The sequence below is a fragment of the Eleutherodactylus coqui genome, chromosome 10 (genome assembly GCF_035609145.1).
Source record: "Eleutherodactylus coqui strain aEleCoq1 chromosome 10, aEleCoq1.hap1, whole genome shotgun sequence".
Classification (NCBI taxonomy): Eukaryota; Metazoa; Chordata; class Amphibia; order Anura; family Eleutherodactylidae; genus Eleutherodactylus; species Eleutherodactylus coqui.
This window is the reverse complement of record NC_089846.1, coordinates 39,823,725-39,840,116: the sequence shown is the minus strand read 5'-3', so window position 1 is coordinate 39,840,116 and position 16,392 is coordinate 39,823,725. Positions and strand designations below refer to the sequence as shown.

Sequence of the window (16,392 nt, the reverse complement as noted above, 5' to 3'; positions counted from 1 at the left end):
CCACTGAGCTACCTCCATTGAAGGACCACTACTGTTGTTTCAGGGCTCTTAGACAGTTTTCAATACTGTCTAACTTTTGGGGGTTTCATGAACTTCAAACTGAGGTTCGAGTTCCCCGAAACTTTTAGTAAAGTTCGACCCAAATTTGGGTTCTACAGGTTCGGTTCACTCATCTCTATTTATTTGTAATCAATGAAGAATCATTTCAAAGGTTCACTTACTTTTTTTCCCCTGCATCTGTATATAAATATGGCATATTGAGGGTCTATTTAGTTCTTCTGTCTCACTGTACATACTGCAGTAGATGATATTTGGTACTTAATCACTGAAACTGATATGCCCTTTATGAGTCAGGCATACCACAACATCACTAATTCTTTGGAAGTGAATAGAATAAATGAGAACAAGTAAGGTCAGCGAAGAGGGTGTCTCCAGATAACTTATGATGCATTATAATTCCCTCCGCGCCACAGCAGGCTGCACCTCATTTATTTTCATGCAGCCACTCAAACTGTCCTATGTCTGAAAGTAATAGACATCCGATCCTGTTACAGGGTGACATCAGCATTGTAAAACAATCTCATTCTATCATTAGATTTAGAACTATGCCAGGTGCCACAGGGACTTCTGACAATTCTGTATTTCCTAAATATGCCACTACGTCATCCCTCAGTAGGTTACAGAAAGGAACTTTGAGACACATCTTTGGTTGGATTTCATCAAATTTGTAATGCTGAGAAAGGCCTTCAGGTTCTCCCGTTAGTGAGGTTACATTTTAATGACATGACGTCGTGCAGAATTAGAAATTGTTTTGTTTTTCGTTATAGGGGGTTTGTAAAAATCAAGTTAGCTTCCGACAACAGAGTAAGGCTAGATCCACATGGGCGATCGTGATTTTGCGGCGAGAAAATCGCGGCAAAATTGCATCTTTGTTCCTGCGATTTTTGAGTATCAGTAATGCTTTTTAAAAAAAAATAATCTTGCATCGTATCGCTGCCATCCATGTTAAATCGCGCAAGAAAGGGCTTTCTAATGTTAAAAACGCATCGCAACCATGTTAGGGCACCTTCAATTTGGCAAGAAAATTGGGCGAGTCGGTAGAAAAAGCAGATTATGAAACCAATGATTTTCCATGGTTTCCTTCCCATCTGCGATGTTTTCACTGATGCAATGTTGAGAGAACGAAAAATCACGGCATGCTCCATCTTTTACGATGTGCGATAATTTTTCTTCCATGTTTCCTTATGGAGCCTCCTTTTTATCGCACGAACTTGCGATTTTTATGCAATGCGTTTTTAACATTAGAAAGTCCCATTGACTTACACGTTAAAAAAATGTGCGATTTTAACACGGGCGGCAGTGATGTGATGCGAGATTATTCTAAAAAGAAAAGCATTGCTGGCGCTCAAAGATGCGATTTTTCTGTGATTTTCTTGCGATCACCCGTGTGAAATTAGCCTAAGTGCTTCTTCAGAGAGACATATTTGCACATAAACGCTTCATTTTGTGTGCGATATTTTCACCATTTATGCCATATACTGCAATATTGCAGTATGTGGTATTTTTGCTGGCATCTTGTTAAGATGTACCACAGGCATGTCTTAATACGCAGAACAACATGACAGTTCCAGGGGCCTTCAGAAGGCTCCCAGCTGCCATAACATCTAGAAGGCACCTTGCAATATCTGATCACAGGAGTGCTGTTCAAGAGTTTAGATCGCCGATCTGGGCATGTAAGGGGTTAATATCCACGATCAGCATGAATACTGATCACAGCTGTTGCGCCCAGATAACAGATATCAAAGATAAGATCAGCCGTGTATGGAGGGAGCTCAGCTCCCAAGCCCACTCCGTACAAACCCCATGCACATAGGAAGTACATGTACATCCTGGGGTGCTAAGAGGTTAAATGATCTCTGAGCCTGATGTATTCTGAGATGTTAAAGGAACATTAAAAAAATGTACACCTTCGATGTACACTGACAGATTCGATCCATGCCCCTTTTTACTGGATGAAGTGGGATTCATGGCAAGTTAGCACATAGGACTATAGTTTTTGCGCATGCATGAAGCGGGAGTAGGATTTTGCTATAACTCTACACTGGTTTCTGGCGTAGATTATAGTAAGTATGACGGGCCACGCACAGCCTTAATCCCTAGAGCTTGGCCCTTTTTGAAAAACTGTTGAGGAGCGAAGAAATGCCTGAAAAGCCACAGTTTGGGAGTATGTGCCAAAATGGCAGTTTGTGACATCCAGAGCTTAATAAATAGACCTGAAAGCACCTGCAATTGCATATGCTGTAGATGATTAAAAGATGCATTTCAGCATGAAAAAAACTCTCTTGCACATATTTATGACTGGTGTTAGGGCAGAATTCCAGCGTAAATTGCCCTTTTTTTTAGCTACAAATCGAGTCAGACAGATTTTCAATTGGTTTGTTCTAATAGAACAGTTGTTACACCTGACTCTACTTTTCAAAAGTGTCTAGATATTGAGACGGGGTTTGAGTGAAGTGAGGTTTTTAGATACATTTATGACATGCGACTTTTTAAAAAGTTGCAAAATCTGTTGCAATTTGATGGGTGGCGCACAAAGTGACTTCACACTTCTAGACATATTCAAAAAGGGGACAAATTAATCAACATTGTTTGACATTTGATACATTTGTCACATCCTGAACCTGGGGAAGGGAATACAAGCTGCCAGAAAACTGACATCAGCAATTCCATTAGTGATAAAAAAAAAACCCCTCTAAATCTACACATTCGCACCTTAATCCCATAATGGGGCAAGGTTACTAACTCTGTCTACTAGCTACAGTGCAAGGCCTATTTAAGAAGCCCTGGATGCTAGAGTTCTCATGTGCAAAAGTCACAGTCGGAACTGCTACTGTTTGGGCATTTACACCACATGGGCATTCCAAAAAATGGATGGCCCTAGTCTACATCAAAAATTGGCATAGCTTATTGCTAAAAGCTTCTCCAGCTGCTAGCTTGTGTATATTTTTAAACTTGGCACAACTTTTTCATCTTGCGCCTCTTAATACATTTGTCGCTCGTAGCCAATGGCAGGGTTTGCTTAGACTATTGTGTGAAACACTGGTTTAAGTAAATAAATACACTTATGAGCTTCACAGTTTTAAAATGCGGAAAATTTATCACAGTGGCTCCTGTTGGATGATAAATCTGGCGCATTTTTAAACTGTCTGGTCACAATAGGTTAAAATGAGAGATGAACGAATATACTCGCTAAGGCACATTACTCGAGCGAGTAGTGCCTTAGCCGAGTATCTCCACACTCGTCTCTAAAGATTCGGGGACCGGCGCGGGTGACAGGTGAGTTGCGTCAGGAAGCGGGGGGGAGAGTGGGAGAGAAAGATCTCCCCTCCGTTCCTCCCCGCTCTCCCCCGCCGCTCCCCACCCGCGGCCGGCCCCTGAATCTTTAGAGACGAGCGGGGAGATACTCGGCTAAGGCACTACTCGCTCGAGTAATGTGTAAAGTATACTCACTCATCTCTAGTTAAAATGCCTTCAGTAGTCACTTGAAAAACTTTCTGCAAAACATCAGCGCAAAAACATAAATTTCTTAAAAAATAAATACGCTGCTGGTCCTTCTTGACTTTAGCATACATTGTTGTAAGACTACAGGCGTCTGTAATCCCTAAGAGGTAATATCCCTTCTACTTGATTTTCACCGAAGTAGTTGAGAATATGCTTGTACCCTCTTCCTAGAATCAATGATCATTTCTGTATTTTCTTCCACAATCAAAAACAAAGTATTCTTCCTAGACCCCCTCTCCAAATGCCCAATCTCAGACTAAACCTTTACATGGCACAACTGTTCCCTTGGACTGCTGCCCGACTATCACTCCTGTGCTCCTGTTTACACGGCCTGATAGTCGCTTGGTTTTTCGTTCTGCTAAAAACCAAGCAACTACAACAAGTGAGGAGTTTCTCGCTCAGTGCCCTGTTGGCAACCGTGGATAATCGCCCCATGTAAAATACCCTTGATACAAGAGACAGCAAGAAAAGGGTCCAATATTCATGAAATCACGGCTATATTGAGACATATTAAAATCCCAACAGAAAGCACATATAATGGCGTGACATCTGACGCGTTTCAAGCTGTGACAGCTATGACTAAGAGCTGCTGTGACAGCTTGAAACGCGTCAGATGGTCCTACCATTTCATGTTCTTCCTGTTGGGCTTTTAATATATTGCAATAAAGCCGTGATTTTATGGATGCTGGATCATTTTCTTGCTGTCTTTTGCAATTGGTTCTGATCAAGTCTGTGCGTCCTGCTGGTGAGCGGGTTCATTTACTTGGTACAGTATACCCTTGTTACAAGGTTTCACCCTTATCTGTAATCAAACCAATGTGCATAATGTTCTTATCTTTATGACAAGTGTTATAGGGAATGGACAAGGGATAGGGACATTCCAGGGACGGCTGTAATACTGGGAATAGTCCTATAAAAATATGATGTTCTCAACATGAAAAACTGCCATAATACAAAAAAAAATGTTAACCCTTCTGATGTCAGATTGTATAAAAAAAAAGTCAATCTATCAATCAACCCGCCATCCCGCTGTACAGTGTCCCACGACTTCATGACTAACCTGCACTCTTTTTGGATTCATCCAGTGCTGCAGGTTTCTTTCTGTCACATTTGGTGGCATTATGACTACTTCTTTCTTTTCATTATCCAAACAAGTGACATTGCATTCGACTCCTTTATAAACAGACAAAAATACGCAATTAACATTCTTTAAGTATATAATGGGGAAGATTTACTATCACTGTCTAATAGTGCACACATAGCCTATACACCTTCAACAATTAGTGGACGGACGCTCGTTCATTCAACAGCTGTTTCCTCTAACTTGGCCGAATGTCCATGTGTTTAGAGAGTTAAAGGGGTTATCTTGGCTTTTTTCAAGTGATGATCTATCCTCGTGATAGGTCATCCATAGCTGGTGGACAGGGGTCTGTCACTTGGGACCCCCATTCATGAGCTGAGCCGGACAACGTCATCACTGATCAGAGGCAGGAGTGGGAACGCCAGCTTCACTCCCATTAAAATCAATGGTTGTGCCGCTCTTCTATCCCACTTCATGCTCCTCACATGGTCAGGACTGGATGCGATCACCAGTGATGACGACATCCAGTCCTAGTACACTGACAGCAGTGTGGACAATCAGCTGATGGACGAGTGTCCTGAGCAGCAGATCTCTGTCCATCAACTACTTTTGATCTATCCAGAGGATAGGACATCAGTTAAAAAAGCTCATATGCCCCCTTTAAGCTGCAGTCACAGGTGGGTTTGGACGCCTAAACTCTACTGTGTATGAGAGCCTTTAAAATGTGCTAAATGTATTACAGTGACTCGTATGGGATGATATATCAGTCACATCTTTAGACATGTCTATCTACGGTAGCTATATATCACCTACCTATTAGTTGGCTTAGACTATGACAATTTTTGAGCCAAAATGTTGTTGACTTTTTTGCACACAGTGTCATTAAATTAATGAATGGAGGTAGAGAAGGTCGGGATCCTATCGGCACACCCACCTCTATTCACAATAAACAACCCCTTTCCGCAAAGCCACACCCCTTTTCAGACATGAGGAATGTCTGCAAGGGTCTAATTGGTCATAAATGTAGTGCAAACACGTAAGACAATTTTCTGGTGCAATTTGCAGTAGAAAATTGGTGCATTTTCAATAGTAAATCTGCTTTGATATGCATTATCATTCATGTTTTGGTAATACTCATACTGTATTATATAAAACATTCCGTCCAGGGGGGTAACTATAGAGGGTGCAGGGGATGCGGTTGCATCCGGGCCCAGGAGCCTTAGGGGGTCCATAAGGCCTCTCTTCTCCATATAGGGAGCCCAGTACTATAAATAAAGCATTATAGTTGGGGGCCCTGTTACAGGTTTTGCATTGGGGCCCAGAAGCTTCAAGTTATGTCTCTGTGCAGCATGGTTTAGGTATGGGTATGGGTACAGATACAGATAGAGGGGGGCCCCAGCTCACGTTTTACATCAGGGCCCCTGAGGCTTTAGTTACGCCCCTGATTCTGTCAACTACTTCTTGGTATGTTTAGACTTTTCAATTCCCATATACTTCTTATCACTTGCTGATGTGTATATATTATTTATTAACCCTTAGCATCTTGCACTTTTGGCACAATGAGACTATAGGCATCTAGCAGATATGCCATAAGGAACAATTTTTTGGTTCCGACCTCACAAGTTTTGATCCCTGGATACAATGATTAATGTGATGACTGTGTCATTATGAAAAGGGAAATATCTAGTGTTACGTATAGGTGCCGCATTAATGGACGGACTAGGACCGCACTACTGTGACTCACCGTTTTATTACTGCACACTGAGCTCATCTAGATTTCAGCTACTAGCCTCCAGAGAGATATAGAATTGAATTTGTGAGGCGTGCATTTACAGCATAGAAATAATAGTTGAAGACTAGCTGTGCTTGGAGGCAACTAATGCCTTGTGCTTGACAAATCCCATCATACAAATAGCGTTTCTTTGACATTGCTAATTCAACCTGCTTTCAATCACAAATCAGGACACGTCATTCATACTTAAGTCGTGGAGTATCTAAATATATTTCTTTTATTTGTCGCAAACACAAGAGCCAAACGTAGCCGTCCAGGCGTGAATTCATATTTTTTAAGGATTTTTATTTTAATTTATAATTTTATTATGTGGATGTATATATAAGAGACCTTTAACCCTTTCCAATCCACTGTCTGATGTCTGAAGACATTCTGATTGAAGGCTGTACAGCTCCAATGTCGGAAGACATCCAGCAGGGTATTCTTACTGTATATTACTGGCCGCTCTGTTGTCAGGGGCCTCTACAGCATGTCCCATACAGCAGTACTGGCTCTAACCAGCAGATGGCGCCATTGTATAATTGCAGAAAGAGAAAGCCCCCTAGGAAACCCTGAATCCAAAATTGGATTGCAAAGGGTTAATATGAGACTGAATGGTCCGCAGGACGGAGCACGGATTCGGCTTCAGACGACCATATGCGCAATTGTGGACTCTTCAGCAGAACATATTTGTGCAGTGAATGAGGTTGGTAAGGTAGATTTGCATGCCTATCAGCATGTAGTACTGTCCTTTTTGCGCACACAGGGCCTGTTCACATATGCGCGTGACACCCGCCCTTCCCTGATTTGAAAGACTACTTAGAATAATGAAGTCCAGATGTGTTCTCTTTTTCATGGAATCGTGCATGTTCCTGCATTTTGGGCACATTTGTGCACCTTCCATAGAGTTCTATGGGTGTCTTTGCTGCGCGATACGCAGAAAGATAGAGCAGCACCTATTTTTTGCGCGAGCAGAAAATGGTCATGAGAATGAACCTATTGGCATTAATGGGTTCTATTCTTTGTTCTTTGCGTGTGTATATTCTGCACACGCAAAAAGGTGCGCAAATATGGTTGCCTGAATCCACTAAAAGTGCAGATTTTGTTGCAGTTTTTTAACTGTAGAATGCATTCTGTGGAACGTCTTGTGGAATTTCTAGCATTTTTTTCCACAGACTTTAATTGCGGAATTATATCTCCTGTATGTTAGAAATCCGCAACAACAATTCGCAAGACATCCTTCATTCTGCAGCAGAAAGCTGCTCCGTTGGGGAATTTGAACTTGAAGTTTTGAAGTAAAGATGCGCAGATTTTAGCAGGTGGTGAATTCAAGCCCTATAGGGATAACATTGTGATGCAGAAATGTCCCCACGGACTAATTCCGTCCTGGGTGAAAAGCACCTTAGGAGTGTTTTTGCAGAGTTCTTCTTCTGAAGTTACTGAGAGCGATCCGGGCGTTGCGCTAGAACATACCTATCATTCTGAATGGAAAAAAAAATCACAACCTTAGGCAGTGGTATTAGATGAGGTTCTGCCAGAAATGTTGCGTCTAGCCTGCATAATTTGTATCTCCGTCATTTCTGTAAATGTTCGTTTTCTTTCTGGCTGGTGTGATGTAAGAACGGCGATATTTGCCTGACCAATCTGCTCCCTCTCCCCTCGCACAGCAGGAGTTTCATAAGACACTGACGCCATGCAGAAAAGTATGTGGAAATTTGGGATCTTCTCACATGGTGCCTCTCCAAAGAAACATCAAGATAATTACTCAGTTATAAGATGTTTTTATCCATGTTACAGACCAAACACGTTTCAACTTCAAACCAGGTCCTTCATCAGGTCAAATACAATACCAGTCGACCGCCATAACAAACAATTCTGGATATTCTTCTCTCAAAGTCATTTTCCAAGTTAGATTTGGGCAGAATGGTGACTCAATTGTTAGCACTGTTGCCTTGTGGTCCTGGGTTCAAATCCAACCAGGGGTAACATCTGCATGGAGTTTGTATGTTCTCTATATACTTCGGTTTCCTTCCACACTCCAAAAAACATATAATTAGGTGAATTCAGATTGGTCAGAGTGTTAAGGCAGCTCTTGCTCACGACCTGAAGGCTGTGGGTTCAATCCCCGTGTGGTTCAGGTCGGCAGCTCAAGGTTGACTCAGCCTTCCATCCTTCTGAGGTCAATAAAATGAGTACCCAGCTGGCTGGGGGGTAAAAGATGAGTGCAAAAACAGTCTGCCAAGAAAATATCACAATGTGACGTTACCCTAGGAGTCAGTCATGACTCGGTGCTTACACCAGGGGACTTTACCTTTCCTCAGATTGTGAGCCCCAGTGGGAACAGAACTCAATGTTAGGTTATGACAATTTAGAGCACTGCAGAATATGTATAAATTAGGGAATATAAATTCCAGAAGTAATGGTTAAAAACAACAAATTAAGTCATCCCCACCGATCCATTCCGACACTGCCACTCCCATGCTCATCATTAGTTTATTTACTGTGGTTACTGCGGTAACATTCAATTTGCACATGTGACCACTAGAGTGAAGTGTACACCTTCAGTGGTCACATGTGTATATGGACATAGTAACATACATAATAACATAAGGTCGAAAAAGACCTAATACCAATCCAATTCAGCCTATTACCCCCAATGTTGATCCAGAGGAAGGCAAAAAAACGCAATGAGTTCAGGGGAAGAAAATCCTTCCCGACTCCAATCTGGCAATTGGAATAATCCACGGATCAACAACCCTACTGAAGTTATTAATGATTATAACATATAATATTGTATCGCTCAAGAAAGGCTTCCAGGCCCCTCTTGTACTCTTTTATCGAATTTGCCATCACCACGTCCTCAGGCAGAGAGTTCCATAGTCTCACTGCTCTTACAGTAGAGAACCCCCTTCTATCTCAGTGTAAAAACTTTCTTTCTTCTAGATGCAGAGGATGCCCCTTTGTTACAATTATGGATATAAATTGATCATGAAACCAGAGAACGACAGGAGCCACAACGAGGGAACAGAATGATGACTACTTTTTTTTATTTTTCACCACTTACTGCCTCTCCGGAATTTTTCATTAACTGGGAAAACGCTTTTAAAAGGTTTCTAGCATCAGGTTCCTGCTGTGTAAACCACGGGCAGCATGAACTTGGGAAACAGAAGCCTGTTGCCCTTTAAGTGTTTTATTCTGAAACACTGTAGTATTCCAGAGTAAATATACTTTGAAGTTTGACTTGAAGCTGAGCTCTGAGTCACGGGGGCGATCCATGCCGGCCTGTCCCCACCTGCTGCATGAAGACTGACAGCTCCTCTCCGTGCTTGTGTATAGGCAGAGAGCTGTCATTCTGCATCCAGTGGGCGGGGAATGGCCGGTTCGGACCGCCCTGTGACTCACAGCTCAGCTCCGAGCCAAAACGTCAAAGTGTGTTTATTCTGAAACGCCACAGTGTTATTGAATAAAACACTCACAGGGGCAACAGACTTCCCTTTCCCGGGTTCATGCTGCCCGTGGTTCAGAATCCCTTTAATCAACACTGTATTCCTTATTTATTGCATTTGGACATACCTATTTCATATCCTTGTGCACAGTCAATCACCAACGGGTTAAGAGCAGAAAGGCGGGGGGGTTCACAAGGTCCTTTCATGGAGTCACAAAGTTGAAAACTTCCATTCCAAGTCCCATCTTTTTGACAGCGGATAATATTATGACCAGAGTCCTGCAGTGAGACATATCATAAATATAAGCCTTCCGAAAACGATAGGAATAATAAGAATGATAATAACCCAATCAGAATACAGTTCTGTGTACTGAACATTTAGGTCTTCTGCATGTTTTTTTATCATAAATGCTCATTTAAACAGTGTCTTATAATTTGCAATGTGTCTTCTAATGTTGCATTGCCTTCATCCAAAGTTGTTCGCCAGGAGTGTGCGATCCATAAAAACATTTATATTATGGTACTTGAAGTAAAGTCAATAATTGTTTATTCTGTATTGATCACTTGGATGCTGCTGTCTAGTTCTGAGCTGCTTACTGTGGTTGGCACTACAGCATGAATGATATTCCTGCTTTCAAGTCGTGTTATGGAGGAGTGCGGTGTTGGGAGATAATCCCACATGCACTGGAAAAAAACACTGAAAAAACTGTTTTTCCCCGACAAATACACATGTAAATGTATCTTCATGTTCATAACATGTTCAGCAGGTATAGAGTATCTTTCACTGAACCCTGTTATATGTTCAACAAAGTCTTGTTTTTAATTTTTTTTTCATTGACTTTAAAGCGGTTGACCACTTTGGACAATCCCTGTCATTGCGCAACATCACTACCGCCACTCTGGCTTATCTCCTCTCTGATCCATTCTTAAAGTGCTAAGGCATGTCCTGCGAATCTTTTCCCAACCTATTCTCAAACTGTCCTGGCTATATTAGGCATCCTTCCTCTAAGGCAGATGTCTAAGCAACTTGGTTCAACCTATTGTGTATGCCTGATCAGCAGTTTGTGTGTTCTCCCAGTTTGCTAACTCCTACTCGTTCCTGACTATTCTGACTTCTCCATCCCTGACCTTGGATACATTAATAGAACTTAAACTTTAAAGCGGTTGACCACTTTGGACAATCCCTGTCATTGCGCAACATCACTACCGCCACCCTGGCTTATCTCTCTTGCTGTCGCAGTTGGTCACTGTTCACATTTCTCTTGTTCATGCGGTCAATGCCACATCCTTCCCACCTCTCAGTCTCTAGCCTCTGCCCGTAGGATACATGCATGAGTCTGCTCCATTCTTAAAGTGCTAAGGCACGTCCTGCGAATCTTTCCCCAACCCATCCTCAAACTGTCCTGGCTATATTAGGCATCCTTCCTCTAAGGTAGATGTCTAAGCAACTTGGTTCAACCTATTGTGTAAGCCTGATCAGTAGTTTGTGAGCTCTCCAGGTTTTCTAACTCCTACTCGTTCCTGACTATTCTGACTTCTCCATCTCTGAGCTCGGATACATTTATAGACTCTCTCCACCAGCTGCCTGCCCCAACTCGGACTGTTCTGCCTGATCTTTTGACCGACTCCCGTACTGAGGTTTATGCTGCTTGCTAAACATAGGAGGAATCATTAGTTTAAATCTCCAGTAGTACGCTTTAAAAACTCACCGACTGGTTATTGCCATCATTGCATGGCAGTCTACATTCACTGTTGTACTGAAATCCATTGGTGCACTGGTACAGACCCATGAATTTAACATGAGGAGGTTCGCACATTACAGGGACACATTCTCCAAATTGCCAGTCCCCATCCTTAGTGCACTGAATTTTAAATGCCTTCCTTCCCCAAAGGAAAATAAAAACATAAGCAAATGTAAGTATGGAAATCACGTATAAGGGAAATACAGGGTTGTATTCTAAAAGTCTTACTTACTTCCTTATCTTCTTTGTTGCACCAGGTACATGATAGCCCACCTTACACTTATACTTGCAGGAAGAGCCCACCTTGTGGCCATTAGAAAGGCAACGGGCTGTCTGCAGATCGGCATTAGCCAAAGGTGGTGGTGCCATGCACATAAGTTCGCAGATGGCTTCCGGAAATGACCACAGACCGTCCTCCATGCAAGTTAACACATTTTTAGTACCTAAGGAGACACAGTTAAGTAAAAAATATTGTTTTCAATCAAACATACAGGATTTTAATTAAAGGGGTTGTGCCAACATGGAAAATTATCCCCTTTGCACTGCTAAATGGGGGTCCCAGTGGTCGGACCACCACTGATCCCGAGAATGGGGTTACAAAGGTTCTGTGCATGAATAAAGTGGTGATCACCCTAGTGGTCCGTAGACTTTAAGCTCATAGAATCATAGAATGCTAGAATTGGAAGGGACCTCCAGGGTCATCGGGTCCAACCCCCTGCTCAGTGCAGGATTTACTAAATCATCCCAGACAGATATTTGTCCAGCTTTTGTTTGAAGATTTCCATTGAAGAAGAACTCACCACCTCCCGTGGTAACTTGTTCCACTCATTGATTACCCTAATTTAAACTTTATGGAAATTTCACATGTGGATTTTCAGATTTATAGGGCCCAAACCAAAAATGGCTCCTTGACAGTGATCTAAGGGGATGGTCTAAAGAAAACCTTTACTTTAACAGCCTATACTTATATTGTAAATAATTGTGCACCCTACCTCTCATTTGAGCAGGGTGGTAACATTGAAAGGTGCATTGCTTTCCATAAGTGGTACCATATGGGCAATAAAACGATGCATGGTAGATGTGGTTCTTATCTGGAGGGCCACAATCAACTGGTTCACAGGTCACCTGCCGACTCCACTTTCCATCTCGGCATGTAATAATAATTCGAGCATCAATCTAAAGAAAGAAAAAAGTAAAATATTAAATAGGTATATTGGCTAAGAAAACAATAGTTGTTCACGGTACACTGTAGCAAACCATAATGTATTAGCTGTCTGGGTTGTCTGAACTCTGGTACTTGCTCTAACCCTGATCACCTTGCAAGGTGGCTCCATTCTGAAGACTCATTGACCGGTATCCCTGCTCTTTTCCTGTCCTGCCACTTCTTCTGGCAGTTCCAAAAGCAGTCAACAAGGTACAGTAGCATGTCAAGGACTAGTTCTCGCCATTGGGTTAGATTACTCCCTGCGTGGATTTTTTTTTTGCGCCGTCCATCATAAGAAAAAAACCCAATATAGATTGCACTGATAGGCAATCTGGGCAAAAAGCAGCAAGATAGCAGCATGCCCTCACCAGAACAGAATAATTACTGTACCAAAACCAAACTCATAATTTGAATACAACACCAGAACCAAGCTCTGTGCATAAATACTGCACCACAAGCGAGCTAATAACATAAATACAGCACTAGAACAGCGTAATAAATAAATACTGTACCAGAACCAAGTTCCTGACAAAAATACCAGATACAAGCTGCTAAGATAAATACAGGACCAGAACCAAGCTTGTAGCATAAATACAGCACCAGAACCAAACTCATAACATAAGTACAGTAGCAGAACTAAGCAATTGTGTTTTGATGGCGCTGACGGACTGACAGCAGTGCTGGAACATCAGAGAGGAAGAGTAAGGTCTCATGTCGGATCGTATTCCGCATGTGGATTTCCGCAGCAGGAGACCTGCAGAAACCATTTGCGGGAGATCACAGATGTAAATCATAGACATTGGGCCTTAGAGTGAGGAGGAGGATGATCCATATAGCTACACAAGACACTACTGGATGGAGGAAGATAATCTGCCCCTTGCTTACATCTGCCTGATGACCCTCCTACAAGCTAGTGGTTTGAACATAACTAATGCCGGCCATGTAGGCCCATGTTCAATAGGGCCCCCCAACTTTACATGTAGTTTATATGCTGTTGGTCTGCTTTCGGCACTAGTTTGCAGTTGCACCTGCAGTCTGCACTCCATATGCTGACACCACTAGTGATATCACTGTATAAGTACAATTCTTACAGTTATGTCAAAGAACTGGGATAATACACAAAATAATATTCCACCACAGGGATGATAAACACATAGTACACAGATTACAAGTACAATGATGTCACCATACAGGGATAGTAAGCACTACGGTAACTCTGCATAGGGATAATGGGTATAGTGATTTCACAGCACATGGGGAATGAACAAAGGGAAGTAACAACATAGTCACACTGATGTCACGGCACAGGGATGATCCACATAGTCCTCATGATCACAGTTCATAGACCGTACAGGCATAACGACAAAGTGATATCACAAAACACGGTGATGTCATAGTAATAAACACTGTGAGCTCGTAGGGAAGGGGTATTGCACATAGTGATGCTTTTTCGAAGCCCAAGGGTGATCATTGGTCACACCAAATATTGATTTGATTTAGATTCAATCCCTTTGCGTTTTGCTAACTGACAAAAATAATCTCTTAACATTTCTATTTTTGAGAGCATTCTTACTTTACAACATTTTATTCCTCACCTGCCCAAAACTTTTACACAGTACTGTATGTCCTTGACCTTAATCGGGAAGAGTATCATTTCTCCTTAAGGAGAGCACCTAGAAGGTGTGTCAGGAGACTTACAAGGCCATCCAAGCTCCTCTGGGAAATATGCAAATAAGGAAGATTAAACAATACCCCTGCAGCACCACCTAATGGAGGGCAGCATTCCTGCAAGTCAATATTAGACCTATATACAAGCTTTATAACAATTATTGGGAATTGAAAGCCAAGCCAGAATCCATATACAGACAGCTGTTTCGGGGGGTTTGCCCCTCATCAGTATGCAGTAGTTCTTTGGCTTGGCTCGTGAGAGGCCTATAGATGTGGGACCTTAGACACACTGATCTGATCACTGCAATAGTCATTTTTAGACACCATAATAAAGGTAATATGTGGGATACTGGTGGCCCGAGATGAAACAAAATGCCACAAATACTCCTTGCTCTTCAGGGACTAGAACACACGGAGGATATTTGCTCTGATAACTACTAGATGTAATAATTACAGAATAGAATTCCGCTACTCGTACTGTCATCGGGGTTCAGCATCCGGAGGAGCGTAGTCTACTACACCGACAATGTGGCAGAATATTTCCCCGTTCTGCCATATGTGTTTTCATGGCGTCAGAGAGCAGTTTTCAGCTCACATCAAAAGACTTGGATGGCTTCACTGCCAAAACACCTCAATGGCTTCCACAGAAGTTTCGACCTGCCTGGCTTTGATAAAGGATTATTTTGGAAAGCATTATGGCAATCCTTAGCTGCAAGATGTGCCACACACACACAGAACATGCTGATCACTTACACATGGAAGCCATTCTGGAACAAATGCACTCAAGAAATTAGCGCAGTTGTGTTTATAACAAGCGTGAAAATGTTTATGAGGAAGCAGAACAAGACTCATAATCACTGATCTCTAGTCAGGCTGCTACTAGGCGCAGAAAAATTTTAGATAATGTAGAGTTTTATCCGGCATTACGCGTGCATTCTATTTAATGCCTAATTAATGACCGGTTGTGAACTTCTTCAGGATTGGTCATCAATAGTATACTGATGGGGTTCCATAGCTCAGGACCATTGCTGATCAGCTGTTCACTGGGCTGCTGCCCTTGTACATTGAGCTGATTTTTGCAGGAAGCAGACAGCATTGTCTTATTGCAGTGGCCAGGCTTGGAATTGCAGTCATTAAAGTGAATGGGAACTTGACATGCAGTACCAAACCTGGCCACTGCAGTGGGAATGGAGTTGTCTGCCTCCTGAGGAAAGCAGCTCAGTGCACGACTGCAGAAGGCCAGCAGACACCCGCACACTATTTTGGCGCATATTACGCATCAAAATAGCCCATTGAAATCAATGCGTTTTCATTAATACACAGGAATTATGCCACATATTTGCGGACTGCTACCCGCATTTGGCTGTGTGAATGAGTCGTCAGGCCCTGGGGTCAGAGTCAATTTTCTTTCTCTGACTTAAAATGAGTAATTTTAATCCCAGTGTCCTCTCCCTGTCATGGGAAGACACAAGAACAGCTGTCTAATATGAGAGATCCACTAAACAACTCCTCCTGTCTCAGCTTCCTGGATCCTAGGACCCTGGGGTATTTCAGTTACTACAGACTACACATCGAGTTTGTTTGTAGTCTGTCCCCATGGAAACACAGAATGAAAGTTTACAGAGAGGCTTCAGAATCAAAAACAGTAGAATCTAGAGCAATAAAAATGGTTGCAAAAGAGTACATATCCTTAAATATTTGCACCTCAGATCTATATAACTAACATTGTATCTTTAAAAAGGACACGTGGAAAGTGTAACATTTCCCACTTACAATTAGGCTCTGTCATATGCCTATATGAATAAAAAAAAATTTTTTTGTCTTTTGACAGCTACCCCTTCTGTAAGCCGAGAATTATGTGATTTAGGTGTGTTTCGCATGGACAACAGCAATATCGCCGTGAGAAAACCGCAGTGATAT

The 16,392-nt window shown here is 42.1% G+C and overlaps 1 protein-coding gene across 1 annotated transcript in view; it reads right to left on the bottom strand.

The window, feature by feature from the left end:
- PAPPA (pappalysin 1) overlaps nucleotides 1-16,392 on the bottom strand; it is a 326,123-nt gene that overhangs the window by 12,232 nt on the left and 297,499 nt on the right. The window contains exons 15-19 of the mRNA XM_066580837.1: nucleotides 12,593-12,776; nucleotides 11,833-12,043; nucleotides 11,568-11,739; nucleotides 9,987-10,137; nucleotides 4,622-4,734 (exon numbers count right to left, since the gene is read on the bottom strand). Coding sequence (XP_066436934.1) covers nucleotides 4,622-4,734; nucleotides 9,987-10,137; nucleotides 11,568-11,739; nucleotides 11,833-12,043; nucleotides 12,593-12,776 — 831 coding nt within the window. The remainder of the gene's footprint in view (nucleotides 1-4,621; nucleotides 4,735-9,986; nucleotides 10,138-11,567; nucleotides 11,740-11,832; nucleotides 12,044-12,592; nucleotides 12,777-16,392) is intronic.